General features: G+C 43.4%; 1 protein-coding gene across 9 annotated transcripts in view; it reads left to right on the forward strand.

Moving 5' to 3' along the window:
* Positions 1-22,829, forward strand: part of LOC122539553 (sodium/hydrogen exchanger 9B2-like) — a 187,908-nt gene that overhangs the window by 161,842 nt on the left and 3,237 nt on the right. For 8 of the 9 annotated variants that reach the window (XM_087979851.1, XM_087979849.1, XM_087979850.1 and 5 more), the window contains 2 exons: positions 2,749-2,885; positions 13,957-14,152. In XM_087979851.1, coding sequence (XP_087835977.1) covers positions 2,749-2,885; positions 13,957-14,152 — 333 coding nt within the window. Of the gene's footprint in view, positions 1-2,748; positions 2,886-13,956; positions 14,153-22,465; positions 22,586-22,829 lie in introns of all 9 variants that reach the window. The other variant, XR_015753290.1, reaches the window with a different exon arrangement.

Raw genomic sequence — 22,829 nt, forward strand, 5'->3', positions numbered from 1 at the left:
TGCCCTCTAGTCCTCAATTTCCCAAGCCTGGGAAAAAGAGTGAGTGCATTCACCCTATCCATGCCTCTCATGATCTTATGCCCTTTATAAAATCCCCCCTCCAGTCTTCTACGATCTAAAGAAAAAACGTTCTAGCTTGTCCAAACCTTTTCCGATAACTCAGACTGTTGAATCCAGGCAACATTCTTGTAAATTTCTTCTGCACTCTTTCCAGTTTAATAACATCTTTCCTATAGCAAGGTGACCAAAACTGAACACAGTACTCCAAGTGCGGCCTCACCAAAGTCCTGTACAACTGCATCATAACTTCCCAACTTCTATACTCAATGCCCTGACTGATGAAGGGCAGTGTGCCAAAAGCCTTCTTCACTGCCCTGTCTACCTGTGACTCCACTTTAAGAGAACCATGCACCTGATTTCCAAGGTCCCTCTGTTCCACGACACTCCTTAAGGCCCTACCCTGAAACTCTAGGGTACCCCACCATGAAACTCCTACCTTGATTTGACTTTCCAAAATGCAAGATCTTACACTTATCTATATTAAACTCCATTTGCCATTTCTCGACCTACCTCCCCAGCTGATCAAGGTCTTGCTGCAGTTTCTGATAACCGTTCTCACTGTCCACGATACCTCCTATTTTAATATCATCAGTGAATTTACTAATCATGCCTTGTATATTCTCATCTAAATCATTGATACAGACAGCAAACAGCAATGGGCCCAGCACCGACCCCTGAGGCACTCCATTAGTCACAGGCTCCAGTCTGACAAGCATCCTTCCACTATTACACTTTGCTTCATACCATTAAGTCAATTTTATATCCAATTTCCCAGCTCGCCCTGGATTCCTTGTGATCTAACCTTCCGGAGCAGCCTATCATATGGAACTTTATCAAAGGCCTTACTGAAATCCATATAGACTACGTCTACCGCCCTGCCCTTGTCAACCTTCCTGGTCACTTCTTCAAAGAACTCTAGCAAATTTGTGAGGCATGATCTTCCATGCACAAAGCCATATTGACTATTCCTAATCAAAACCTGTCATTCCAGAATCTTCTTAAGTAACTTACCCACCACAGATGTTAAGCTTACTGGTCCATAGTTCCCAGGTTTTTCTTTGCAGCCCTTATTAAATTATGGCGCAACATTTACTACTTCTGGGACCTCACCCATGGCTAATGATTATGAAAAAATATCAGCCATGGGCCCCTGCAATTTCTTCTCTTGCAGTGTTCTTGGATATATCTGGTCAAGACCAGGAGATTTATCCACCATCATGCATTCTGTTACATCCAACACCTCCTCTACTGCGATATGGACTGCCCCCAAGATATCACCACTAACTTCCTCAAGTTCCTAATCTTCAAATCTTTCTCTACGATAAACACAGGGGAGAAATATTTATTGAGAACCTCGCCCATCTCCTACGGTTCTACACATACATGTCCACTTTGGATCTTGAGGAGCCCTATTCTCTCTCTAGTTATTCTTTTTCTTGCCCTCACCCTCACAGGAACATAAAGACCTTGAACTCTAGCTATCTCACTTTTAAAGGCCTTCTGCTTGCTGGAGGTCCCTTTGCCTGCAAACAAACTACTCCAATCAATCCCTGCAAGCTCCTCTGTAATTCCATCAAAATTCACCTTGCCCCAATTTAGAACTTGAACCTGTGGACCCTCTCTATAACTGTTGTAAAATTAATAGAACTATGATCACTGGTCCCAAAGTGCTCCCCCACTGCCACCTCCGTTACCTGTCCTGCCCTATTTCCCAAGAGTAGGTCATGTGTTGCCCCTTCCCAAGTCAGACACTCTATATACTGCTTGAGGAAACATTCCTGAATGCACTTAACAACATCACCCCAGCTAAGCCCTTAACCATATGGCAGTCCCACTCTATGTCAGGAAAATTAAAATCCCCCACTATGACAACCCTATTGCTCCTGCATGTCTCCCCAATCTCCTTGCATATTTGTTCCTCTAATTCCCGTTAACTATTTGGGGGCCTATAGTACAACCCCTAATACAGCCTATAGTAACGTCACCATCCCCTTCTTATTTTTTAGCTCTGTCCACAAAGCCTCACTGGATGATCCTTCAGTTATTTCATCTCTGATTACTGCTGTGACACTCGCCTTAATAAAAAAATGCAACTCTCCCTCCCCTCCTTCCACAACCTCAGTCCTGCCTAAAGCACCTGTACCCTGGCATGTTAAGCTGCCAATCCTGTCCCTTCCTTCGCCATGTTTCTGTAATGGCTATAATATCCCAGTCCCAAGTGCCTATCCACACCCTGAGTTTATCAGCCTCACCTGTAGTCCTCTAACATTGAAATAAATGCAATTTAATCCAACAGGCATTCCTCACTTTCTGTCATGTTGGCCTGACCTGTCTCTTCAACTTACTATTTCTGATTATTGTATCTCCTTCGAGCCTCGTACTTGTCTCCTGCTGTTTACTATCCCAGCCCCCGGCCAATCTAGTTTAAACCCTCCCTTGCAGCACTAGCAAACCTGGCCACCAAGACGATCAAGGTACGATCAAGGGGGTGTCTCAGCTTATAGTACCTCTGACTTAAGTTTCCAGGAGCTCTGAGGTGGGTATAGAATATGGTAGCTTTGAGATGGAGTCAAATTCTTTATGGCTGTTAACTTGGGGATCAGCCTGGAAATTATTTTAAGTCTTGTTCATTTTCACTTATACCTTTGTATCACATTTCTTGAAACTAATACCATATTTTTATTCTAGGACTTGGGATTGCAACTCTGAGCATTGCTCTTGTAGTCAGAATCTTGGTAACATTCCTCATGGTACACTTCTCGGGATTTAATATGAAGGAAAGAGTATTTATTTCTTTGGCCTGGATCCCTAAAGCCACAGTTCAGGTTGGTGTCTAACAATGATTAAGTAGTTTTACTGGTCAGTATTATCTGTCTGTAAAACAAATGGAGATTTGACTCTTTCTAATATTGATGGACCTTCTGTATTCATTCACGGGATACAGGCGTCACTGGCTGGACCAGCATTTATTGCCGATCTCTAGTTGCTCTTGAGAGGGGGTGGTGTGCTGCCTTCTTAACTACTGGAGTCCATTGGTGTAGGCACCCCCATAATGTTGTTCAGGAGGGAATTTCAGGATCCAGTGACACTGAAGGAACAGCAACATATTTCCAAATCAGGACGGGAACTTGCAAGTGGTGGCTTTTCCATTTATCTGCTGCTCTTGTCCTTCTTATGTGGCTATGGCTTTGGAAGGTGTTATTTAAGGAGCTTGGGTGAATTTCTGGCAAGTGAGGATGTTGGAGAGATTTTAAAGAGGAGTCTTGAGTCCTATGTGCAGAAGCACAAATCAATTTTTGTTCAGAGCTCCTTACCAACGCAGCATGGGAGAGGTCCCTGGACAGTTGGCCTTTCTGCAGCATTTTTGGATTACATTCTGGATTACAATAATTACATGCAACATTGTTGTAATTGTTAACCACACTCTCCCTAATCTACACATCCAATCCTGTAAACACACGATCAATGATGGACAATTCAACGGACAGTCCTAGGTCCTCCCATGATTTAATGATGTTTACCAGATAACTGCTATCACTTACTTTGAGATCTTACATCTCATTCAATTAAATTCCAATACTGACAGTCGTATTCCTTCCCAGACATTTGCCAGCTACATCATGTTAATTACCAATCAACTAGAAACTTGCTTATCAGTAATGACTTCTTGAATTTCTATTTTACAATTTATATTCCATACTAATCTCATAACAGGAGATACAAAAAGGTGCTAATTTCTACCAATTGTTGTAAAATTTGTCATTTCAGTTCTAATTAAAGTTAAAAAGTCACACCTAATATTATAATTCTTTGACAAAGCTAACAAACTGGGAAGCAGCTCCCCCTCCCCCCCCCCCCCACTTCTTTTCTCTCTCCCTCTCCTTGGGAGATCAAAAAGCTGCAATTTTGAGTTCTGCTATATGCGTGCTGTAAGTTCATTTTAAACTGAAGTTTGATTCTTGGATGAACTTTACAGTCTCCATTGTAAACTAAAAACCAAAAGAACTACGGATACTGAAAATCTGGAACAAAAACAGAAATTGCTGGAAAATTTCAGCAGGTCTGGCAGCATCTGAGGAGAGAAATCCGAGTTAATGTTTCAGGACCAGTGACCCTTATTCAGAATGGATTATAGCCAGGAAAAGGATGTTTTATTTATACAGAGGAAGGAGGGAAGGGAGGTTTGGGGGTTGAGTTGGGGTTTAGGGGAGGCGGGGGGAGGAGAGAGAAAACAACTGAACATAAAGGGATAATTAAAAGTCAGTCTGGCAGAATGACTAGCTGCTGATGGGGGACTATTATAGCTGAGAATGGGTTGATTGTGGTACTAGCCAATGTGATGAAAAAGTCTAGTGTGGGAGTGGGGCAAGATGCTTAAACCCTAAAGTTATTGAACTCAATATTGAGTCTTGAAGGCTGCAGGGTTCCCACGTGGAAAATGAGATGTTGTTCTTCCAGCTTTGCTGGAGCACTGCAGCAAGCCTGAGACAGAGATGTTGGCCAGGGAGCAGAATGGTGTGTTAAAGTGGCAGGCAACTGGAAGCTTGGTCAAGTGCTTTACTTGGAAGGTGTGTTTGGAGTCCTGGATACTGAGGAGGGAGGAAGTAAATGGGCAGGTTTTACACCTTACATGGTTGCAGGAGAAGGTATAGTGAGGCTGTGGGGGCGTGTTGAGAGTGAAGGAGGAGTGGACCAGAGTGCCCTGGAGGGAACGGTCCTTGCAGAAGTCTGACAGGGGAGGGGAGGGGAATATGTGTCTGGTGGTAGCTCCTGTTGGAGGTGTCAGAAGTAAGGGCTAACGATACTCTGGATATCAATGTTGGTAGGGTGGTATGAGGACAATGGGGATCCTATTGCTTCTGGAGGAAAGAGAAGGAATAAGGGCCCAAGTGTGGGAGATGGTTGGACATTTTGCTCGTCCCCTAATTAGCAAAGCAGATGTGACCGAGGTGGAGGAATTAGGAGAATAGAATAGAATCTTTACAGGAAGCAGGGTATGAGGATGTATAATAAAGATAACTGTAGGAGTCAATGGGTTTGTAGTGGATATTTGGCGGCCACCTATCCCCAGAAATGGAAACGAAGATGTCAAGGAAGGGAGGAGTCAGAGATGGACGAGATGAAGGTGAGGGTTGGGGAGAAGTTGGAAGCAAAATTGATAAACCTTTCTATTTCCAGAAGACAGAGGGAAGCAGCACCGATGATGGCATCGATATACTGGAGAAAGAGTTGTGGGTGGGGGCCAGAGTAGGATTGGAACTAGGGATGTTCCACATACCCCACAAAGATGCAAACATAACTGGAGATCATGTGGGTACCCATGGTCACCCCTCTGACCTGAAGAAAGTGGGAGGAGTTAATGGAGAAGGTATTCAGAGTAAGGATGAGCTCAGCAGAGGAAGGTGGTGATTGATGGGGATGGTGCAGGCCTTTTTTCAGGAAAGACTTAGAGCCCTGAGACAATCCTGATGGGGGATGGACGTGTAAATGTCCATCGTGAAAAGATGGAGACTGGAGCCCACAAACTGGAAATTGTGAAACTGATGTAAAACGTCAGAGGAATCGTGGTGCAAATTGGAAGGGACTGGACAAGGGGAGAAAATAATTGAGTCGAGGTAAAAGTGATGAGTCCTGTGGAGCAGGAGCAACCAGAAACAATGAGTCTGCCAGGGCAATCTTTTTTGTGGATGTTGGAAAGGGGGTAGACCAGGGGTTGGAAGACTATGAGCCTGAAGGCAGTCGTGGGGAGATCACTAGATAAAATGTGATGAATAGTAATGTTGTGGACACAATGGCGTGATGTTCCATGATAGGGTCATGGTCTGGGGGAAATAGGAGGAGGTATTTGAGAGATGCCGCTCAGCCTCTGCAATATAGAAGTCAGTACACCAGATGACAACATCACCACCCTGGTCAGGAAGCTTGATTACAAAGTCAGGGTTGGATCTGAGAGCACAGCGTGCAGTCAGTTCAGAGTTTGATAGGGTGGAAGTGGGGTGGGAGGGGAAAGGCGGGGGAAGGTGGGAGTGCAGAGAAATTCAGGTGACCCATGGCACATCAGCAGTTTTCATTGAACAGCTGGAGTGCTGGTAAAGACCAGGGGGAGGGGTGCAGGTGGAGGAAGAGTTTTGGACGAGGATGAAGGGGTCTGTGGGATGGTTGAGGACTCTTGTCCAAAGAAGTGGTCACAGAGGCAAAGGTGATTGAAGAAGAGTTAAACATCATGTTGTGCCCAAAGTTCATTGAGGTTGGATCTCAGAGGGATAAAACTGAGCCCTTTTCCAAGTACAGAATGTTCAGCTTCAGAGAGCGGAAGGTCAGGAGGGATAGTAAATGCACTAGAAGAGGTGGGGTTCAGAATGGGATGGCGTGAGAGAAGTGGAGGGTTGGAAAGTTCTGGAGGGGCATGGGAATCTGAGTTGTTGCATCTTGTGAGGGCCTATCCTTGATGTCTGAAAGGAAAACAATAAGTTTCTTGTTAGAATGTTGAGTAAGCCAGATGATGAAGTGGAACTTGGAGGGAGTGCAGTTTTGAGCCAGCATGAGGCAGTGCGAGGTTGAGAGTGTGCATGTGGCGACACATAGCACTGAGTGTGGATCTCAGGATGAGGCGGGAACAGGTGCCTGAGGAGTGTTGAACATCACAGAGATACCTATAATCCTGGGTGGATTCAAAATAGGATGAAATTTGAGCTGGAATTCATGTGGATGAGTCTGAACTGGACGTAGTCACTAAGGAATATGAGTTTGGCAAACAAGTTTTGGCAAACACCAGGAGTGACAGCGAAAGTAATTATGGTGCACAAGAAAGAGAAAAAATATTGGAACGGAAATCCTATTGGAGAGAGGAGCAGAACTTCTTTAAGGTTGATATACCTGGAAGAGGTGCAGCAGTGAGTTAAACACAAGAATAAAACAAGGAACTGGGATGCTGAAAATCTGAACAAAAACAGAAATTGCTGGAAAATCTTAGCAGATCTGGTAGCATCTGTGGAGAGTTAATGTTTTGGGTCCCGTGACCCTTCTTAAGAACTGATGGTATGCAGGAAAAGGATGTTTTTTATACTGAAAATGGGGTGAGGTGAGGGAGGTGGACAGTAAATGAGAGGTGGAAATGGAGCCCAAGGAACACACGGGAAGAATCTGAACACCTATGTTCTTAAAAGTAAATTAGATTACTTACAGTGTAGAAACAGGCCCTTTGGCCTAACAAGTCCATACCGACCCTCTGAAGAGCAACCCATCCCCCTACATTTACCCCTTCACCTAACGAGCAATTTAGCATGGCCAATTCACCTAACCTGCACGTCTTTGGACTGTGGGAGGAAACCGAAGCACCCGGAGGAAACCCACGCAGACACGGGAAGAATGTGCAAACTTCACACAGACAATTGCCTGAGGTGGGAATTGAATGCAGGTCTCTGGCGCTGTGAGGCAGCAGTGCTAACCACTGTGCCACCGTGCCGCCCACTGTTCTGTCTACATAAAAATGACCCTGAGCTTCCTGTTGCCTGTCCCTTCAAGGTGTGGAGGTGCCGATGTTGGATTGGGCTGGAAAAAGTCAGAAATCACACAACACCAGGTTATAGTCCAATAGGTTTATTTGAAATCACAAGCTTTCAGAGCGTAGCCCCTTCATCAGGTGAAATGTCACTTCACCTGACAAAGGGCTATGCTGTGAAAGTTTGTAATTTCAAAGAAACCTGTTGGACTATAACCTGGTGTTGTGTGATTTCTGACTCTGCCACTTAAACACACCATCATGTTCTGTTTTTGTTCTATGCTAAACTAGTTTTCTTTACTAAATACGAGGATCTACTTGAATTCCATTGATGACAGAAATTCAATCACTTCCTCAACTTTACCAAGTTATTAAAAGATACCAATTTGGATTCTCAATGTACAACAGGACATGACTTCACTCCCACCCTTATCTTATAATTGGTCTTTGTCATTCCCTCCCTTGATCTTTGGATGCAAGGATCTGCTCAAATTATCTACATCTGAACTAGGGTGTTTGCTAAACTGTGAAGCTACAATTGTTTATTTTCTTGAAGTCACATAGACCATGTTTTACAATCTCCTTATACCATGCTAACTGTCTCTAGGTGCTCTTTTAGAGGTTATCTGTTTATACCATTTGTTGCTTCACTTTTCCTGCTAATTCCTGATGAAGGGCTTATGCCCAAAATGTTGATTCTTCTGCTCCTCGGACGCTGCCTGACCTGCTTTTCCAGCGCCACACTTTTTGACTCTGATCTTCAGCATCTGCAGTCCTTGCTTTCTCCTGCTAATGATGTGAGTCTCTCTTTATTGTCTAATTCTTGGACACATGCATCTCCATCAAGGATGGGCACCTCAACACCTCACTCTCCTGCAAACCCACGGATAACCTCATGATGCTACACTTCTCCAGTTTCCACCTGAAACATATTAAAACAGCCATCCCCTACGGACAAGCCTACACATACACAGGATCTGTTCAGATGAGGAGGAACGTGATGGGCTCTTGGAAGTACTCAAGGAAGTCTTCATAAGAACAGGGTATGATGCTCAACTCATCAACCGCCAGTTCCGACATGCCAGAGCGAAAAAACGTAATGACCTCCTCCGGACACGAGCTGTAACCGACAGGGTACCGTTTGTTATCCAGTACTTCCCAGGATCCAAGAAACTACGCCATGATCTTCGCAGCCTGCAACACATTATCAATGAGGATGAACACCTCACCAAGAGCTTCCCCATGGCACCACTTCTCACCTTTAAACAACCTCCAAACCTCAAACAGATCATTGTTCGCAGCAAACTGCCCGGCTTTCAGGACAACACCATACAATCTTGTCACGGTAGACGCTGCAAGACGCACCAGAGTTTCGACACAGATGTCACCATTACATGCAGGGACACCATCCACCATGTACGTGGCAGGTACTCATGTGACTCGGCCAATGTTGTCTATCTCATACACTGCAGGCAAGGATGCCCTGGGGCATGGTACATTGGCAAGACCAAGCAGAGGCTACAGCAATGGATGAATGCACAACAATTAACAGACAGGAGTGTTCCCTGACAGTCAGAGAGTACATTTAACCTTGGACCTTCGGGACAGGCAACTATGTATATTTAAGAGGGAAATCAGGAGGGCAAAAAGGGGACATGAGATAGCTTTGGCAAATAGAATTAAGGAGAATCCAAAGGGTTTTTACAAATATATTAAGGACAAAATGGTAACTAGGGAGAGAATAGGGCCCCTCAAAGATCAGCAAGGCGGTCTTTGTGTGGAGCCGCAGAAAATGGGGGAGATACTAAATGAATATTTTGCATCAGCATTTACTGTGGAAAAGGATATGGAAGATATAGGCTGTAGGGAAATAGATGGTGACATCTTGCAAAATGTCCATATTACATAGGAGAAAGTGCTGGATGTCTTGAAACGGGTAAAGGTGGATAAATCCCCAGGACCTGATCAGGTGCACCCTAGAACTCTGTGGGAAGCTAGAAAAGAGATTGCTGGGCCTCTTGCTGAGATCATTGAAAGTCACAGGTGAGGTGGCGGAAGACTGGAGGTTGGCAAACGTGGTGCCACTGTTTAAGAAGGATGGTAAGGTCAAGTCAGGGAACTATAGATCGGTGAGCCTGACCTCGGAGGTGGACAGGTTGTTGGAGGGCATCCTGAGGGACAGGATGTACAGGTATTTAGAAAGGCAAGGACGGATTAGAGATAGTCAACATGGCTTTGTGCGTGGGAAATCATATCTCAAACTTAATTGGGATTTTTGAATAAGTAACAAAGAGGATTGATGAGGGCAGAGCGGTAGATGTGATCTATATGGACTTCAGTAAGACGTTCAACAAGGTTCCCATGAGAGACTGATTAGCAAGGTTAGATCTCATGGAATACAGGGTGAACTAGCCATTTGGATACAGAACTGGCTCAAAGGTAGAAGACAGAGGGTGGTGATGGAGGTTTGTTTTTCATACTGGAGGTCTGTGACCAGTGAAGTGCCACAAGGATCGGTGCTGGGTCCTCTACTTTTTGACATTTACATAAATGATTTGGATGTGAACATAAGAGGTACAGTTAGTAAGTTTGCAGATGACACCAAAATTGGAGGTGTAGTGGACAGTGAAGAGGGTTACCTCAGATTACAACAGGATCTTGACCAGATGGGCCAATGGGCTGAGAAGTGGCAGATGGAGTTTAATTCAGATAAATGCGAGGTGCTGCATTTGGGGAAAGCAAATCTTAGCAGGACTTATACACTTAATGGTAAGGTCCGAGGGAGTGTTGCTGAACAAAGAGACCTTGGAGTGCAGGTTCATAGCTCCTTGAAAGTGGAGTCACAGGTAGATAGTATAATGAAGAAGGTGTTTGGTATGCTTTCCTTTATTGGTCAGAGTATTGAGTACAGGAGTTGGGAGGTCATGTTGCGGCTGTACAGGACATTGGTTAGGCCACTTTTGGAATATTGCGTGATATTCTGGTCTTCCTATCGGAAAGATGTTGTGAAACTTGAAAGGGTTCAGAAAAGATTTACAAGGATGTTGCCAGGGTTGGAGGATCTGAGCTACAGGGAGAGGCTGAACAGGCTGTGGCTGTTTTCCCTGGAGCGTTAGAGGCTGAGGGGTGACCTTATAGAGGTTTACAAAATTATGAGGGTCATGGAGAGGGTAAATAGACAAAGTCTTTTCACTGGGGTCGGGGAGTCCAGAACTAGAGGGCATAGGTTTAGGGTGAGAGGGGAAAGATATAAGAGAGACCTAAGGTGCAAACTTTTCACACAGAGGGTGGTACTTGTATGGAATGAGCTGCCAGAGGAAGTGGTGGAGGCTGCAACATTTTAAGAGGCATTTGGATGGGTATATGAATAGGAAGGGTTTGGAGGGATATGGGCTGGGTGCTGGCAGGTGGGACTAAATTGGGTTGGGGTATCTGGTCGACATGGACAGTTGGACCAAAGGGTCTACTTCCATCCTGTACATCTCTATGTCTCTATAACTCAGTGTGGCCAAGCAAAGGCTGAGAGCCAAGTTCGGTACCCATGGAACTGGTCTCAACCAGGACCTTGGGTTCATGTCACACCAAGGGTGACCCCATTGCACTGCACACTCTTTCTTTCTCTCTCTCTCTCTCTCTCTCTCTCTCACACACACACACACACACACACACACACACACACACACACACACACACAGACTCACATCCAAACCCACATATGCATCCTCTTACAGACTTATAGCAGTTTACACTCAGATTCACAAACATACACATACACACACTCTCTCACAGACACTCCTATACAGACACACACACACAAGTTTGTGGAGTGAATTTGTACTTGCAGAATTATATTTTATTTTGCCCAAAAATTGCATGAATCCATGTAAGATTTTGTAAATCCCTTGTTTAGAAATAGAATCAGTCTGAACATTAGGGCACGGACAGCCTCACACAGGGCCCCTCACACCTTTCAATACATTATCTGGGCCAACATGGCACCTATTGTTAAAGTTCACTTGAGAATGTAACTTTTAAAAAAATGTTCTGGGATTTACGCATGAAAGAACTGAAATCAACATAGTCATTCTAAAAGATGAGAGACTTAACAAACAATCCAAGTCTTTTTTCAATAGATAATTTCAGTTACATCACACTGTAAACGTTTGCTATAAGTTCTGTGTCTTTGGATCTTGTACTCCACAACCACCTGATGAAGGAGCAATGCTCCGAAAGCTAGTGCTTCCAAATACACCTGTTGGACTATAAGAACAGGTGTTCTGAGATTTTTAACTTTGTACAGCCCAGTCCAATACCGGCATCTCCAAATCATCTCTTTACTGTGTCAGGTTGACTGTTCATAGGAATTTAGCTAAATCTCTTCGTGTTAGTTTGTATTTTTGAATTTCTAATTTACAATTGCTTAAAAAGTTCAGAATACTATGGGGTCAGACTTTTCCTTCCACATTTTATTAAATAACAAACTTGGGACTGTGGTTAGTGCCCAGGTCACTGCTGTCTAGATTTCTCAAGGATGCTCCTTATCAACAATGCTTATGTGTTTAAAGCTGCTTGTCTACAGAAATTTAATTATTAAATACCCCTGTCTTTTCTCACCAGAACCCTACTATGATTTTCATGGGACCATTCATTATCTTATCCTGTGTAACTCTGTTTGGAGGCTACATGTCTGGCTATGAAAGTCTGCTTTCTGTAGCTGCTAATCTCTTTTTGGCCATTTTATGTCAGCTAAAATGCCTTGGTGGCCATTTTATGTCAACAGAAAACAATACCATCACAATCCTGACTTATGCCTTGAAGATAGTTATTTGATGCAGGAGTCCTTGCCTCTGATCTGTTCTTGAAACCATTGAATTTATATGGCCAGTCCAGTTCAGTTTCTACAACTTCTCATATTGTTATGTGTTACACAGTCAAAGGTCATTTAGTCCATATTCTGTACCTCTAAAACCTGATATTAAAAATGTGTTCAAAGGGCAATTTACTAATAAATTGAGGACTGAAGGCTGTTGATGCATTTTGGTTTGGAAATGAAAGGTGAAATAAAGTTGTGCCCTGTGTTTATGACAATAGGTTTGCATTGACATTTGTCACGGCTGAGTTCAAACATCTGGCCTGAGCAATGTTTGCAAGTCAAAGCTGTTGAAGGAGAGGGTACTGACATCCAGTGCATTAACAATGTGTGCTGAAGTCAGACATGTAGTTAGTATCTGGTTGGAATTGCATATTGGAGAAATACTGATAGGATATAAGGTTAGCGTATGTTGGGAAAATTTAAGCGTTTAATAGAGACTGATAAAAGGAGCATAGATTGGTCACAAGAAGCAAAGGTTACAAAGGAAAGACTACCATGGAAAGAAGTATCAAGTGTTCTTTAAGTGGTATGAGAGAGATCTCATCCTCGGGAAATAGCAGGAAAAGGATTGCTTCTGTGTCAGAGCAGAGCAACTCTTGTAAACCTTTTAAAAGAAAAAAATGTGATGAAACTTAAATCTATGTCTGTACTTACCATAAATATGAAGCATTATAATATAGAAAAGTACAGCACTGAACAGGCCCTTCGGCCTACGATGTTGTACTGAGGATTAATCTTAATGTAAAATAAAATAACCTTACCTACGCACCCCTCAATTCACTGCTGTCCATGTGCATGTCCAGCAGTCGCTTAAATGTCCCTAATGACTCTGCTTCCACCACCATCGCTGGAAACACTTTCCATGCATTCACAACTCTCTGCATAAAGAACCGTGGATATCTCCTCTATACTTCTTCCTAATATCTTAAAACTGTGACCCCTTGTGCCAGTCAATCCTGCCTTGGGGAAAAGTCTCTGGCTACTGTCTCTATCCATGCCTCTCAAGACCTTGTATTCCTCGATCAGGTCTCCTCTCTTCCTCCTTCTCTCCAGAGAGAAAAGTCCAAGCTTCGTCAACCTTTGTTCATAAGACAAACCCTCCAGACCAGGCAGCATCCTGGTAAACCTTCTTTTCACCCTCTCCAAAGCCTCTGTATCTTTCCTATAGTAGGGCGACCAGAACTGGAAACAATATTCCAAGTGTGGTCTCACCAGGGACTTGTAAAGCTGTAGCAAAACCCGCGGCTCTTAAACTCGATCCCCCTGTTAATGAAAGCCAAAACATCATATGCTTTCTGAACAACCTTAGCATTATTGTATAGTATCTCTAATATTTAACTTATCATTTTCAGTTTGGACAATTATTAAACTGTTGTCTGTTTGTTGCTCAGTGTACATGTTAAGTGTTCAAATTAAGCTTTGTCATAGGTGTGTGATCTCTTTTCAAGTTTTTCATAATATGTTGCATAATCGAAAGAGCTGAATGTATCACAGAAAACCTTGTTTCTTTGTGCTGAATTAGGCTGCCATTGGCTCTGTAGCTTTGGACATGGCACGAATTCGAAATGACAAGACTGCAACAGAGTACGGGTTGAGTGTTCTCACTGTGGCCTTTCTGGGAATCCTGATCACGGCTCCCATCGGAGCAGTTATTATTGGCTTGCTAGGGCCAAAACTGCTACATAAATCAAATCAGCAGGATTCAGACCATGGAGAAGGTTAGTCTTTTAAAAATCCAGAAAAATCTTTCAATTTAATATGTTTACTGGAATAATCTAAAGCTGGTATGTTCTATGGAACCAGTGCATGGGTTGGAGCATCTGGGCTCCTAGAAGTTGCTCGAGAAATAGTGAATGCACTTGGTGGTCATTTTTCAGGACATCAATAATTGGGAAAATGTAGGGGCCATTATAAAAGATTCAATAGCAGTTGGAAAACAGTGACAAAATTGACCAGTCAGCATGGATTTATGAAAGGGAAATCATGCTGACAACTTTACTGGACTTTTTTCAAGGATGTAGCCTGTAGGGGTATGGGGGAAAGTCAGTGGATGTGGATTATTTGGACTTTCAGAAGGCTTTTGTTAAAAGTCCATGAAACAGATTAGTGTGTAAAACTAAAGCACATGGGATCAGGGTAGTGTGCTGACATGGATAGAGAGCTAGCTGGCAGACCGGAAACAATAGGAATAGACAAGTTTTTCACAGAGTGGGAGCCAGTGACCCCAGCTATTCACAATGTATGTTAATGATTTAGATGAGGGAGCCAAGTGAAATGTCTCAATGTTTTCAGGTGAGACAAAGCTGGGTGGGAAGATGGGATGTGAGGAGGATGCGGAGAATCTTCAGTGTGATTTGAACAAGCTGAGTAAGTGGGCAAATACATAGCAGATGAAGTGAAGTTATCCACTTTGGTAGCAAAAACAGGAAGGCAGATAATTATCTGTATATTATGAAAGATATGGGTAATGTTCCCGTACTGTCTCAATATTGGATCCACTCATGGCAGTTGTACTTTGCCTCCTTTAAGAATCCGAATAGCAAATCGAGATAATCTTCAGTGAATATATTGTGTAGGAACCAGATTAAACAATTCTGCTTTGTTAATATGATATACTTTCTTACAAGTCTCCCAAAACTCTGTTGGTCCAATAACAACTTGCTTACCGGTTGTCTTGAATGTTGAATAGTGCAAAAAGGAAGACAATTCAAAGTGTTTCCTTTTGAAAGTATGAGTGCACATAAGAAAAACATCTGATTTATGTAAAAGCATAATTAGATTTGATCGCAAATATTTTGATTCTCAAAATAAAGGAAACCTTCCTTTCCATTATTTTTAGAATCATGGTATTTTACAGTACAGGAGGAGGCTATTCATCCTATCATGTCTGTCACATCTCCAGCTAATCCCATTCTCCAGCCCTCATCACTTTCAATCTACCACTCTCCCAAACATGGTATTCCAAATCTTAAAAACTCTGAGTAAAGACGTTTCTCCGAGAGGGGGAGAACTTCCTGGATGCTTTGTTTCAGGAGGCAGTCACACTCGCTAGATTAAGTAGTTCAAATTCAGTTAGTGATCAGGGACAACAGGGTGTGACTGTTAAGTGAGGCAGGTAGGGGGATTCTGAGCTCAGGAGTGGAGGAGCCTCAGCCCTTCACCTTGTCCAACAGGTATGAAATTTTTGCTCCCTGTATGGATGAGGGAAAGGGCTGTGGACAGGATGAGCCAGCTGACCATGGCACCATGGTCCTGAAGGCCATTCAAGGGGGGGGGGGGGGGGGGGGAGCAAAAGGACAACTAGTTGTTATAGGGGATTCTATAATTCGGGGGACAGATAGTATCCTTTGTGAGCTGGATTGGGAGTCCCATATGGTGTGTTGCCTGCCCAGTGCCAGGGTGCAGGACATCTCCGACCGGCTTGAAAAGATATTGGAGCGGGAGGGAGAGGATCCAGTTGTTGTAGCCCACGTTGGGACTAACAACATAGGCAAGACTAGGAAGGAGGACTTGTTTGGGGAGTATCAAGCACTAGGAAGGAAATTGAAGAACAGGTCCTCGAGGGTCATAATCTCTGGATTACTGCCCGAGCCATGTGCTAATTGGCATTGGGATAAGAAAATTAGGGAAGTAAACATGTGGCTAAGGGATTGGTGTGGGAAAGCGGGATTCCATTTCATGGGACATTGGCATCAGTTTTGGAACCAGGGAGATCTGTACCGTTGGGACAGTCTCTACCTGAACAGATTTGAAACCAGTGTTCTGGTGAAAAGGATAAACAGGGTGGTCACTAGGATTTGAACTTATGAATCGGGGGGAAGGAAAGGGAAAGCAACAGGGAGTATGGAGTCAAGTAGAAAGATAAACAGCAGGTTAGCAAGTGTGCAGGATTTAAGTTCAAGGCAGACTAGGAATGAAGCAAAAAGGAAGGATAACTTAGGACATAATACTAGGGATGATGGAAATCATGAGGATATGAAAATTAGCATTAAGGCACTTTACCTGAATGCTCGTAGTGTTTGTAACAAAGTAGATGAATTAACAGCAGAAATCATCGTGAATGATTATGATGTGGTAGGCATCACACAGTCCTGTTTCCAGGGAGTTCAGGACTAGCAGTTAAACATCCAAGGATTTACACCTTATCGAAAAGACAGGGAGGCAGGGTTGCCTTGTTAGTTAGGAATGAAATTAAATCTATGGCACTGAATGACATAGGGTCAGATGATGTGGAGTCTGTGTGGGTGGAGTTGAGGAGCCACAAAGGCAAAAAAAAACCATAATGGGAGTTATGTACACTCCTCCGACAGTGGTCAGGACCAGGGACGCAAGATGTACCAGGAAATAGATAGGGCATGTCAGAAAGGCAAGGTCACGGTAATCACGGGGGACTTCAGTATGCAAATCGACTGGGTGAATAATGTTGCCGGTGGATCCAAAGAAAGGGAATTCATAGAATGGTTACAGGATGGCTTTTTGGAACAGTTAGCGATGGAGCCCACAAGGGAGCAGGCAATTCTGGACTTAGTGCTATGTAATGAGCCAGACTTCATAAAAGATCTTAAAGTAAGGCAAAACTTAGGATACAGTGATCATAATATGGTAGAGTTCAGTCTGCAGTTTGAACGAGAGAAGACAAAATCAGATGTAATGGTGTTACAGTTAAATAAAGGTAATTATAGGGGCATGAGAGAGGAACTGATGAAACTCGACTGGAAGCAGAGCCTAGTGGGGAAGACAGTAGAGCAACAATGGCAGGAGTTCCTGCGTGTAACTGGGGACACAGTACAGAGGTTCATCCCAAAGAAAAGAAAGATTATCCAGAGAGGGGGATTAGGCAGCCATGGCTGACAAAGGAAGTCAGGGAATGTATCAAAGAAAAAGAGAGAGACTAAAAAGTGGCCAAGAGCACTGGGAAATCAGAAGATTGGGAAGGCAAACAGAGGATAACAAAGAGAGAAATAAGGAAGGAGAGGATCAAATATGAAAGTAAGCTAGCCAGTAATATTAGAAAGGATAGTAAAAGTTTCTTTCAATACATAAGAAACAAACGAGAGGCAAAAGTAGACGTTGGGCCGCTCCAAAATGATGCAGGAAGATTAGTGATGGGAGATAAGGAAATAGCTGAAGAACTTAATATGTACTTTGTATCAGTTTTCACTGTGGGAGACATAAGTAATATCCCAACAATTAAGGAGTGTCAAGGAGCAAAGTTGAGTATGGTAGCCATTACAAAAGAGAAAGTGCTAGAAAAGTTAAAAGGTCTAAAAATTGATAAGTCTCCTGGCCCCGATGGGCTACATCCTAGAGTTCTGAGGGAGGTGGCTGAGGAAATAGTGGAGGCGTTGGTTGTAATCTTTCAAAAATCACTGGAGTCAGGGAAAGTGGCAGATTATTGGAAAATCGCTGTTGTAACCCCCTTGTTCAATAAAGGATCAAGACAAAGGATGGAAAATTACAGGCCGATTAGCCTATAATTCTAAAATTAAAATTCTAGAATCCATCATTAAGGATGAGGTTTCTACATTCTTGGAAGTGCAGGGTTGGATTAGAATAAGTTAGCATGGATTTAGTAAAGGGAGGTCGTGCCTGACAAACCTGTAGAGTTCTTTGAAGAGGTAACAAGTAGGATAGACCAGGGAAACCCAGTAGATGTTTTCTATCTAGACTTCCAAAAGACCTTTGATAAGGTACCTCACGGCAGGCTGCTGAGTAAGGTGAGGGCCCATGGTATTTGAGGTGAGCTACTGAAATGGATTGAGGATTGGCTGTCTGACAGAAGGCAGAGATTTGGGAGAAATGGTTCTTTTTCGGAATGGCAGCCGGTGACAAGTGGGGTCCCGCAGGGTTCAGTGTTGGGGCCGCAGCTGTTCACTTTATATATTAATGATCTGAATGAAGGGACTGGGGACATTCTGGCAAAGTTTGCCAATGATATGAAGTTAGGCAGACAGGCAGGTAGTTCTGAGGAGGTGGGGAGGCTGCAGAAAGATTTAGACAGTTCAGGAGAGTGGTCTAAGAAATGGCTGATGAAATTTAATGTGAGCAAATGCGAGGTCTATTTTCAAAACGGGACGGACTATTTTCTAAACGGTGAGAAAATTCATAAAGCTAAAGTACAAAGGGATCTGGGAGTGCTAGTCCAGGATTCTCTAAAGGTTGACTTGCAAGTTGAGTCCATGGTTAAGAAAACGAATGTAATATTGTCATTTATCTCAAGAGGGTTGGAATGTAAAAGCAGTGATGTGCTACTGAGACTTTATAAAGCTCTAGTTAGGCCCCATTTTGAATACTGTGTCCGGTTTTGGGCTCCACACCTCAAGAAGGGCTTACTGGCAATGGAGCGTGTCCAGCGGAGATTCACATGGATGATCCTGGAATGGTAGGCCTAACATATGATGATCGGCTAAGGATCCTGGGATTGTATTCATTAGAGTTTAGAAGGTTGTGGGGAGATCTAATAGAAAGTTACAAGATAATGCATGGCTTAGAAAGGGTGGACGCTGCCAAGTTGTTTCCGTCAGGCGGGGATACTAGGGCCCGTGGGCACAGCCTTAGAACTAGAGGGGGTCAATTTAAAACAGAAATGAGGAGACATTTCTTCAGCCAGAGAGTGGTGGGTCTGTGGAATTCATTGTTACGGAGCACAGTGGAGGCTGGGACGTTGAATGTCTTTAAGGCAGAGATGGATAAATTCTTGATCCTGCAAGGAATTAAGGGATACAGGGAGAGTGCGGGTAAGTGGTGTTGAATTGCCCATCAGCCATGATTGAATGGTGGAGTGGACTCGATGGGCCGAATGGCCTTACTTCCACTTCTATGTCTTATGGTCTTATGGTCCTCATCTCATTCCTGGCTCTCTCACTGACAGTTTTGGAACTGTGACCCCTAACTGATATACCAAATAGTGGAAACAGAATATTCTTTTTTACCCTGTCATAATTGATCAGACTTTTGAACACCTCAGTAAGGTCACTTCCTTAATTTTCTCTGCTCCAAGACTAAACCCAATTTCTTAAATCTTTCCTTGTGTTTAGGATCCCTCATTCCTGGTTAACATTATTGTAAGTCTCCTTTGCACTGTCTCCAGGCCTTGTAACATCCTTCCTTAAATTGAACAAATTCTCCATATGTGGTTTGACTAACAATCTGTAGAAGTGTAGCTTCACTTCATTGCTTCTATACTCAATGCCTGTATTTATAAAACCAAGGATCCTGTAAGTCACCTTAACTTAAACAAAAAAAACAAGGACTGCGGATGCTGGAAATCAGAAACAAAAACAGAAATTGCTGGAAATGGTCTGAAGAAGGGTCACTGGGCCTGAAACGCTAATTCTGCTTTCTCTTCATAGACAAGTTGTGTTTTTCCAGCAATTTCTATTTTTGAGCTTTTTTAACTTTCCTGGCCATCTTCAGAGAATTAAGTATGTGAACCTCGAGGTCTCTCTGCTCCTGAACTCCCCTCACAAGTTGTACCATTGAGCGTGTATGTATTGTCTGTCTGTGTTTCTTCTAACAAAATGCATTATCTTCCATTTCTCTCCATTGAAACTCATCTGTCAGGTGTCTACCCATTTGGCAAATTGTCAATGTCCCTCTAAAGTCTCTCAGTGTCATCCTCACAATTTATCATTCGCCCCAGCTTAGTAGCATGTGAAACTTCAGAGATTTTGCCCTCAACACCTGTCTCCAGATCATTTATTTAAATCAGAAAAAGTAAGGGTTTCAACACCAATCTCTTTCAACTCATCTCCAATCTGAGAAATACCTAACTATACTCACACTCTGTTCCCTATCTTTTAACCAATTTCTAATTGATGCGGTCAAGGACCCATCAAACCCACATATTTCTAATTTGCTGACCAACCTGCCAGGTGGTAGCATATCAAATGCTTTCTGAAAGTCCAAATATATAACATCCATAGCCCTACCCTCACCACTGCCTGTGTCACCTTGTCAAAACTCAACTAAATTTGTCAGACATGACCTGCCTTTGACAAAACTTGACAATCTAGTATTAATTTGGAGAAAAATACATGTATATTTACCTTATTCTGTAGTATGGCCTCCATCAATTTCCCCACTTTTGATGTCAAGCTGACGGGTCTGTAGTTTCCTGGGTTATCCTTTGCCTCTCTCTTAAACGCGAGTGTCACATTTGAAACCCTCCAGTCCTGCGTAACGAATTCTTGTTCAGAAAAGCCTGGCAAATTTCTGTCAACAGCTTTGCGATTTGTTCCCTGGAATTCTTGGACACATCCCAGCTAGGCCTGGCGACGTCTATACCTGGAGTGTTGCTAGCCTTGAATCTCCTTTTCTTTCTCTGTTACTGTACTGCTCAGTTGCTCAACTGGGCCATTGTCACCATTTTCTAATTTGGAAAAGACAGAAGCAAAGTATTAATGTAGTACTTCTGCCATATCCTTTGCTTCAGTGAGCAGTTTACCCTGCTTGTTCCTTATGAACCCCTTCACTAAATGTTTGATATTAATATATGGGTTTTAGTTCAAATTTTAGACCCCTAAAATTGCCCTCTTCCAGTTTTGGTCTTAATCCTTGACTGCTTATTATCCTTTTCCACATTAATATTGAACATTGTTACATTATAATTGCCTTTTCCCGAATCTTCCCCACTCTAATGTTCTCCAGTTGGCGTGCCTCAATTTCTAGGACCAGATCCAGCACAGCTCCATAAGACCATTAGACTATAAGACATAGGATTGGAAGTAAGGCCTACTTGCGGAGCGATTCAGAGAGCACCTCTGGGCCACCCAGACGAACCAACCCAACCAACCTGTGGCACAGCATTTCAACTCCCCCTCCCACTCCACCGAGGATATGCAGGTCATTGGACTCATCCACCGCCAAACCACAACAACCCGACGGTCGGAGGAGGAGCGTCTTATCTTCCGACTGGGAACCCTCCAACCGCAGGGGATGAACTTGGACTTCACCAGTTTCTTCATCCCCTCTCCCCCCACCTTGTCTCAGCCGGATCCCTCCAGCCCGGCACCGCCTTCCTGACCTGCAGTCTTCTTCTTGACCTCTCCGCCTCCATCCTACTCCGACCTATCACCCTCACCTTGACCTCTTTCCACCTATCACATTTCCAACTCCCCTCCTCCAAGTCCCTCCTCCCTACCTTTTATCTTCTCCTGCTGAACACTCTCTGCTCATTCCTGAAGAAGGGCCTGTGCCCGAAACGTCGAATCTCCTGTTCCCTGGATGCTGCCTGACCTGCTGTGCTGTTCCAGCAATAAAGTTTCAACTTTGATCTCCAGCATCTGCAGACCTCACTTTCTCCAGTAAGGCCATTCAGCCCATCGAGTCCACTCCGCCATTCAATAATGGGTGATGGGCATTTCAACGCCACTTACTCGCACTCTCCCTGTATCCCTTAATACCTTGCTAAATTAAGAATTTATCAATCTCTGCCTTGAAGACATTTAATGTCCCGGCCTCCACTGCGCTCCGTGGCAATGTATCCACAGGCCCATCACTCTCTGGCTGAAGGATTATCTCCTCATTTCCGTTTTAAATTGATTCTAAGGCTGTGCCCACGTGCCCTAGGCTCCCCGCCTGACGGAAACAAATTCCCAGTGTCCACTCTTTCTAAGCCATGCATTATTTTGTAAGTTTCTACTAGACCTCCCCTCAACCTTCTAAACTCTAATGAATACAATCCCAGGATCCTCAGGTGTTCATCATATGTTAGGCCTACCATTCCAGAGATCCCTGCCTGGTAAGACTGGAAATGTACTGTTCCAGAAAATTCTCCTGCAAGTGTTGCAGGAATTTCTCCCCTTCTATGCCCCATACTCTAGCATTTTCTCAGTCTACCCTGGGGTAATTGAAATCACCAAATGGGATTAATGTAGTTGAGTGTTTGTTGGTTAGCATAGGAATGGTAGGCTGAAGGGCCTGCTTATATGCTGCATGACTATGCCTTGATAACTGCATTTATATGACATCTAATTCCATGCTTGCATATGTACAGAACAATATTAAACACAAGTTTCTGTTTATTATAGAGGATTAGGGGCCTCTGGAATAAGTTGCCTACTTGTACAGAGTTTGCAAAGTCCCTGAATCCATATAAAAGGGATTTAGATTGATGGTTCCTCACTACAGCTGATCCTACTGCACACACAGTAGGTGGGACGTTGCTTAATGAACCATTTTGCCAGTTTGAGTTCCTGGAGCTCATTCGGTTGCCTTCAAGTGTTGGAGAAGAATCTTCTCAATCATTGGCTTCGTATGTATGTTACAAAATCTCGAGTGGCTGCTGGCATGAGTGGAAACACCTACATCATGTTGCTCAATCTCTACATGAATAGCTAAAACAGCCTTTCTGGTCTTTCTTCATATATTTGTATGGTTGATGTGTGTTTTGTT

This window comes from Chiloscyllium plagiosum, unplaced genomic scaffold (genome assembly GCF_037043375.1).
Source record: "Chiloscyllium plagiosum isolate Xiang-an unplaced genomic scaffold, Cpla_swu_hap1 HiC_scaffold_36, whole genome shotgun sequence".
Classification (NCBI taxonomy): domain Eukaryota; kingdom Metazoa; phylum Chordata; class Chondrichthyes; order Orectolobiformes; family Hemiscylliidae; genus Chiloscyllium; species Chiloscyllium plagiosum.